At 36.6% G+C, this 8,190-nt stretch overlaps 1 protein-coding gene across 1 annotated transcript; it reads right to left on the reverse strand.

Annotated features, from left to right (window-relative positions):
* LOC115442017 (trypsin 3A1) lies at window positions 1-2,509 on the reverse strand. The gene is made up of 5 exons (XM_030166966.2): window positions 2,462-2,509; window positions 1,786-1,981; window positions 1,115-1,364; window positions 381-527; window positions 1-175 (listed from the first exon to the last, which is right to left on the reverse strand). The coding sequence occupies exons 1-5, from the start codon at window positions 2,499-2,501 to the stop codon at window positions 23-25; spliced, it is 786 nt and encodes a 261-aa protein (XP_030022826.2). The 5' UTR covers window positions 2,502-2,509; the 3' UTR covers window positions 1-22.
* Between the last annotated feature and the right edge of the window lie 5,681 nt (window positions 2,510-8,190).

Consider the following 8,190-nt stretch of genomic DNA (forward strand, 5'->3'; position numbering starts at 1 on the left):
CACGTACTCCGTTAAAATAAGATCAAAGATTCGTAATATTTCTGATAAATTCCCTTATAGGCCTGGCAGCTATATTGGCAAAGACACTAGGGTTCATGGGCCGGCCACAGCCTCGCCCGAAAGAAACTATACCACAGGCCAATCCATCCTGTACCGCAGTTCCACCCGAATCACCCTAAAAAGAAAAAAAATATATACCGTATAAGTCCATCCGGATAGTTATTATCGGTTTAAAGATCTTGAATAAAGTCTAACTTGTTAAGAAACTTAACCAACATGCAGGCACGAAATGCTGTTTAATTTGAAGTTTCGATAATCTACTGTTTAATTAAATGATCATACAAATCATGTTCTAGTGTAGAGATGTTGTTAAATATTACCTGGCACGTCCCTTGTCCTCCCATTACGTAGTTCCCCCCGCAAAACATGTTCCTTGTCAATTGCATAGGGTAGGACATAAAGCATTGATGATATGATACGACTGGAATGACGACCTCCATGAGTCGGTCGGGTAGTGGACCACCTTCCTGGAATTAAAAAAGTATTCTATAGATGATAAGTTAGATTTCCAAACGCCTTAAAAGAAACTTTTCTCCTACCTAATCTTTATTCCTTTAAAGTGTGCTGGTTCCATTATTGTTATCATATTGTAGCAATACATGAGCAGTGGAGACATCACTTGATGCCAAGTGATTCGCGTTTTCTATATGTATATTATGTTCTTCACAAATTTAACCCCGGGTTCTTAACTAGTAGATAAATACTATAGTAGAAAAAGCGGCGATAGCCTAGTTGGGTGTGAAACGGACTGCCAAGACGCATGTCCGCAGATTCAAATCCCAAGGGCGCACACCTCTGACTTTTCTAAAATCATGTGTATATTCTATGTGAATTTATCGTTCGCTTTAACGGTGAATGAAAACATCGTGAGGATACTTGCACATCTGAGAGGTTCTCTATAGGAATTTCGAAAGTGTGTGAAGTCTACCAATCCGCACTAGGCCAGCGTGGTGGACTAAGGCCTAATCCCTCTCAATAGTAGAGGAGGCCCGTGCTCAGCAGTAAGCAAGTATATAAATAATACAGGGCTGATATTATTATTTAAATACTATACCTGAGTTCTACCCCAACCGCTGACCTCAAAGTAAGTCCTAGCCCTCATACGTCGCCCTTGAGGAGCCAAGCGTATCGGCTGGATAGTTCTCGTAAAGTTAATTGGGTACTCCGTCTTCAAGACTCCCACATCCTTGTCAAACTCAGGGTTGTCGTACTCCGGATGGGTATAGACCTCCGCGATAGGTATTATAGTACCATTCTGCCTATAAGAACTGCCAGCCCTGAGGGTTATTGATGAAGGGGCCACGCTGAAAACGAAATGGTGATTGTTAATCTCAATATCTTTTTATATATTAGTATTAAGTATTGTAAAAATAGCGAGAAATTTAATTTATGAATCGAAACGTGGTTAACATAATTATGCATTCTGATCCACCTTAAGGTTGATTAAGTGGGAACGCCTTCGAGATTAGTGCTGCATGCGTTTTTTATTCTATATGTGCCTACTTCCAAGTATATCAACTAATGAAATAAATAAATTACTTGTACAAACACCCACATAAGTAGCTGTACAAATTCAAAACTTCAAATCGCCTATACACTCTTGTATTCTTACCAACAAAATAAAAATGATTATTGTACTTAATACACAGAAAAAAGTCTTTCAACCAAACTTAACATGCATACGAAGTTTTGAATTTGTTCAGTTATTTTTGTGGCTGTACATACTTCAGTGTGCAATGCGCAGCCGTCACGATATAGTTCTCGCTGATGATAAACCCTCCACAGAAATAGCTCCCGTTGAGGATGAATCCTACTTGGTGGGGATGGTGGACGATATCAGCCTCCTGTCCGCCAACGATCCTATCATCGTTCACGACTGGCTCCTCCAGGGTCGGCACGTTGACGTAATCAAACGCGAATACTGGAACATGTTCCATGACAGTTCTCTCATTGGCGGTTTTCCAAGAGCATAAAGATAAAAACAGACAGAATCCAGCAGGCTTGGTTCGCAACTCTTTTAAAAGATCGATACAAGCAGCTAATGATACTGAGTACAGCGAGTCTTCTAGTTAAAAATAAAACAAAAAAGGATATCGAAGTAGGCATTTGGAAGGACAAGAAATGACACAAATCATCTAAAAGTATTACATAGTATAGTACTATGAATCGTGAAGTTCTTATATCGATATCCAGGTAAGTCATATGTCTAACAGTATCTATTCCAAAATACACTAATGGTAGGTCTTTCATATGTGAGATCCGCCTGGGTAGGTACCACTGTACTACCGTTTTACCGGACTATGTGTGTGAAGGAACAGAGAGTGCACTGCAAATTGCGCACACACTTGTGCTCTATAATATCCACAACATTTATTTTTTTGTGTACACAATATCGACTTACCATTGATAGCAAAGAACAGAGAACACCAAACGACACGCATGTTTCCACCTTCCGTCACCGATCTACGAGTGATCCATCTTGGCTGATCTATATATCATAAAATATGAATATATTATACAAAGCACCCACATGGGTCAGAGCGAGGTCTTGTGCCATCACAGCGGGTCCGAGGCGATAATCCGTTCATCCAACCTACTAAGTCATGGGCAAGTGTTGGTCAAGGACCAGTAATATATAATATTCAAGTCTGTAGATTAACAATAATAGTACTAAAAAGGTGGGTGTACTTTTATAATCATGTTAGAAGTTATACTTCTTCGGCGTAACAAGATAAAAATCTTTCTTAAAGTTTAAAAAGAAAACACTAATAATAATTAGAAAGGTATTTAATAAATTGAAAGAAAGTTTTGTTATAACGCATTATCTAGTTACATTTTATTTAAATATCATAAAATAATTTAATCTTTTCGGACTTTAATAATTATTATTTGTATCTATTATTAATTTATTATTATTAATTTATTTGTGCACTTATTACATATTAATTAATAATGTAATAATCTAACTAATGACTAGTCAATTTCTTGGGGTCGATTTTCGAGACGGTGTGCGCGTGCACTCTAAAAATTTACTCTCATCATTTTTCCCTAACGCGCCAAAAGAAGTATAACTTCAATAAAAACCTGCAATAAAATACCGTCCGACTTAAACCATTCTGATAATGAATTCCCTTAAACAAGTTTTTTTTTATAATATTTCTCTAATAACATCAAGGAATCATCATCATCAGCCGCAGGATGTCCACTGCTGAACATGGGCCTCCCCCAAAGATTCCCAGATCGACCTATTGGAAGCGGCCCCCATCCAGCAACCTCCTGCGACATTTCGGAGGTCATCTGTCCACCTCGTGCACATCAAGGAATACTTTAAGTTAAAATAAATTTCGTCGTTTAAATTTGCATTTATTTATATTATATTTGCATACCGGTACCTCTTCCTATAGAATGTCTTCTTATAATAATATTTTATTACTGGAAGGTTATATTACTGACAGGCGCATTTCACTTATATTCTCCAATGAAAATCACTAATTACTTTTCGTAAAATCGACTTGGATGATCATTAATAAAGACCGGATTATATGCATTTGCATATTTTGGTCATTATCGCCGATTTTTGTATATACTAAGTACCTAAAGTCTTAGAATAATGCAAATTTTCGCTATATAAGGCGATGTTATATTAAGGGCTATTTTCCATTATGATGACTTACAATAAGTGAAATATAAATAAGACCACCTTCTCGAACATTGAATAGAAACCTCTTTATATACTTTACCAGAGGACCTTTTCTCTCGCATAACTAGAAATCCTATATTTAAACAAAGATTAAATCCGGCGCTGTGTGATAATTAAATAAATATTAAATAATATAATTGTAGGTACGTTCAAATGTATTCTTATTTCCTGGGTACTAATCCTTACCGATGAAACTAAACCTTATTTCTTTCATTAATTGATCTTGCATATTTTGACGTTATTCTTTGCATATTTTAATTGTTTTCCAGGCATATATTTCAGGCTTTAATTGCATATTGATGAATTATACGTGTTTAATGACAACGAATAAGCTATATGGTTTTATCTCAAAATTAATAACATAAATAACTAAATACACTATAGAATGAAACAAGCTAAACGTAGTGAATAGTCATCGAAACACAGATTCCTTCCTAACCGAATTTTCGCCACAACGGCCAATCTCAACGGAGATCACCCGAGTACGCATGAGATATAGTGCACAAGTATGTGCGCAATACACAGGTGTACTGTCTGTTCCTTCACTCTCATAGTCCGGTAGACGGCAATCTGACATGACCAGAGAGAGATCAGGCGTAGGACCAACGGCTTTACATGCTTACCGAGACACGGAGGTATCACACCGCGAACTTCCTCACTCCGAGTTGAATAATTTTAAGGTCGAAAATCCCTCATACAATTATTTCCTTGGCATACAACATTATTAATATAATCACAACACATAAAATTCAGTCTCTAATCATTAGTACTCGAGTCAGTACCTTGAAAAGGAGTTATTTCACTAGGTTTTATCATCCTGTTTCGTATCTAAGTGCTTTGGCTCTCCTGTTTTTTCTATCTTTCATTAAAAGCAAAGGTGTAACTCTGACGCAATTCACCTGTAAAGATGAGACAATGCATTTTTTTATACGAGCGCAGCATAGAGTCCCCACTGGACCTGATAGTAAGTGGAGTGGGGTCCAGAAGAAAGACGAATGACGAGAGATGATTACCCCTCAACAATCGACACAACTATGCCGGCCTGTTGAAGCCGAATATACACAAGCTGATTCTGGAACGCGACACACTTACGTGGGCTACTATGGCGGGTATTAGCACCTTATGTACGGTGGTCACTATCCGGGCGGATATAAAATATATCCTACAACTACCACTATGAAACTGAAAGTTGCTAAATGTCAACAAATTGATGACGTCTCCGCGAGACCTTAGGTAATGAAAGCAGTACACTTTGCAGTGCCACGCAATGCTTGCGAACTAAAATTCTACTTGGTGTCTCAGAAGTTGCTTGAAAACTTCTTTAAATTAGGCTTAAAAAGAATGCTCACCTTCCGGTAGGAAGTTATAGCGCTTACTGAATAAAATGTAATATTAATGTAAAATAAATTACCTGCTTGGATAAATTCACTTGCTTTCCTTATTAAACCTTATTCATAAGTATAATATTTAATACTTATTTTACTGAACTCATTAATCTGTTATAAAAGTATACCTAGTCTTGCCATAAATATTGTAATAAAGAAAAAAGAAAATTGTTAACTGCAAATAACATTTATTACTTTTACAGTGTGTCAGTTTAATACATAAATATAAAACAATTAAAAATATAAAAAGCTTATTCGAAGTGGTCTCCATTGGCTGCAATACAGTCCTTTAAACGATGAGGCCAGTTATCAATAGAAGCACGCACTCTTTCCATGGGAAAATTCTTCACTGCCAATCGTATAGATTGTTTTAGGGACTCCAAATTATCATGGCGTTTAGAGCAAGCTGTACTCTCTAAAACTGACCACAAATCATAATCCAGCGGATTAAGATCGGGACTAGACGACGGCCAGTCTTCAGCTCTGATGAAGTCCGAAACGTTCGATTCCAACCAAGACTGCGTGGACCGAGCTTTATGACCCGGCGCCGAGTCTTGCTGGAAGGACCATACTTGGTTATTGAACATGGTGATGTTAAGGGGCTTAACTACCTTCTCAAGAATGGTATCTTGATACACTTGTGCCGATGTTTTGATACCTTTTTCACAAAAATATGGCTCAGTCACTCCTTCATAGCTAACACCCCACCAAACCATCACTGAAGTCGGATAATGTCCACGTTGCACTCTGTCGACTAATTGGGAAGCTTCCTTAGAGCTTTGAGCATAAATACGGTCATTTTGTTTGTTAAAATGTTGCTCAATTGTAAAAATTTTCTCATCCGTAAACAAAATTTTTCTGTGACCTCCCTTTGCGTACCGCTTCAGTAGTTGTTTCGATTTTACCACCCTATTCTTCTTTAAATTATCAGTTAAGAAATGGCCAGTGCGTCTCTTATAGGCTGCAAGTCCTAAGTCATCTTTTAAAATACGCGACATGGTTCTAGGTGCTATCTTCATTTCCCGAGATAAAATCTTTTGCTTTCGGACAGGATTTCTTCGAATTCTTTCCCTTACTGCTTTGACCACCTTTTTCGTACGAACACTACGTGGACGGCCAGATCTTTTCTGTCACAAACAGAGGAGGTCTCATTGTACCTATTAATAGCCCGGTACACAAACATTTTACTAATACCAAGTGTATGGAGAGTTTTAAAAATTGCATTTGGCTCCATACCTACTTTGTGTAATGCTATCACAGCGATTCGGTTCTCTTTATCACCCCACACCATTTTAATATCGCAAAATATTTTACAATGTATTGGCGCCAAAATGAGAAAACACAATGAACAATCGTATAAAAATGACAGATTCGAAATTCAAATGTAATATTTTTTTATAATTAAGTGTAACAGTATTTATGGCCAGACTAAGTATAAATATGATAATGTATCGTAGAATAAATTATTTTCATTACCTCTTTGAATCGTAGAAATAATAAATAAATAAACATTGTAAAGTGGCGATAGCCTAATTGGGGGTGTGACGCACTGCCAAGACGAATGTCCGCAGGTTCAAATCCCAAGGGCACACACCTCTGACTTTTCTAAAAAAAATCATGTGTGTATTCTTTGTGAATTTATCGTCCGCTTTAACGGTGAAGGAAAACATCGTGAGGAAACCTGCACATCTGAGAAGTTCTCTATAGGAATTTCGAAGGTGTGTGAAGTCTACCAATCCGCACTAGGCCAGCGTGGTGGACTAAGGCCTAATCCCTCTCAGTAGTAGAGGAGGCCCGTGCTCAGCAGTGGGCAAGTATATAATACAGGGCTGATATTATATTATTATTATAATTAAATTATTTTATCTGTATTTCGTTCGAAGCCGTTTTATTTACAAATAATATGTGTTTGAAAATCAGTTTGGATTTAGTTTCGACCAGGGCGGCATAATTGTTTAGACTGACGAGGGATAATTATCTCAATAATCAATGTGAAGGTTCCGTACTACAAAAGGAATCCGTATAGGTTCACCTTTTGTCCGTCTGTCTACACAACACAGTCTGTGAACTAATAATCAATTATAGGTACTCCAAATTCCATTATACAGCTTCATGTGTCTTTGATAAAATCATTCTTATAGTTTTGTTACATGGAAAATAACATAGATAAAAAAAAAAACAAAATAATATACAAATACCACGTACGTTCTGTACAATTGACCAAGATTAAAACATATGTGACATCATGATACAAGAAAATATTTCTTAAATAATTAGTCTGCACGAAATATTCAGATGTCCAGGTCCAGGGTTCAGCCTATGAATCCCATGTCAGACTATGCAATTTTAGGTCTTATATTCATGACCTCAGAAACGAAAACGCTATGCCATCGGGACTGCTTTATTTTATATACATGCTAAGGAGCAATTTTTGGTATATAACTATGAAATCTCCCCAAAACTAAGTGAAGAGGTGTGAGAAAATGCCTCTTTGAAAACAATGCAAATGATGGACTTAATAAAGTGACAGGCTTTTTGCTGTTACAAAAAAGGCTGGTTTGCCAATTTATTCTCGGTTGAAGGCAATCGAGAATAAATTTTCCGCCCAAATTCATTTAAAACATTTTATTCCTACAAATTTCCATTTATAAGCTAGATTCAAGTGTGATTTTAGCGTGTTGAACAAACATGGAATGTTGATTTACAATTAGTTTTCCGGTCAATCGGTCTAAAATATAGTGTAGGTAGGCGCTTCTACAATACACACCTTCACAGCCGGTCTTAACTTTGCCTTCAGGACCGAAATTCAAAGTGATCATAATGAAGATGAACTGTGAAAAGATAAGAACATTGGGGGTAAAAAAAGAATGTTAGAATAATAAGGCGAAACCAATTATAATCCAATATAATTTCATTTCCAGCCAAATTCACAATAAAAATATTATAATAAATACACTTAGTTCTATTAAATAAAGAAATAGATAGGTAACAAAATTTAGAACAATAAATAAAAATTTAATTAATTAGCACTACTAATCTCTATTC

Source organism: Manduca sexta, chromosome 22, assembly GCF_014839805.1.
Source record: "Manduca sexta isolate Smith_Timp_Sample1 chromosome 22, JHU_Msex_v1.0, whole genome shotgun sequence".
Classification (NCBI taxonomy): Eukaryota; Metazoa; Arthropoda; class Insecta; order Lepidoptera; family Sphingidae; genus Manduca; species Manduca sexta.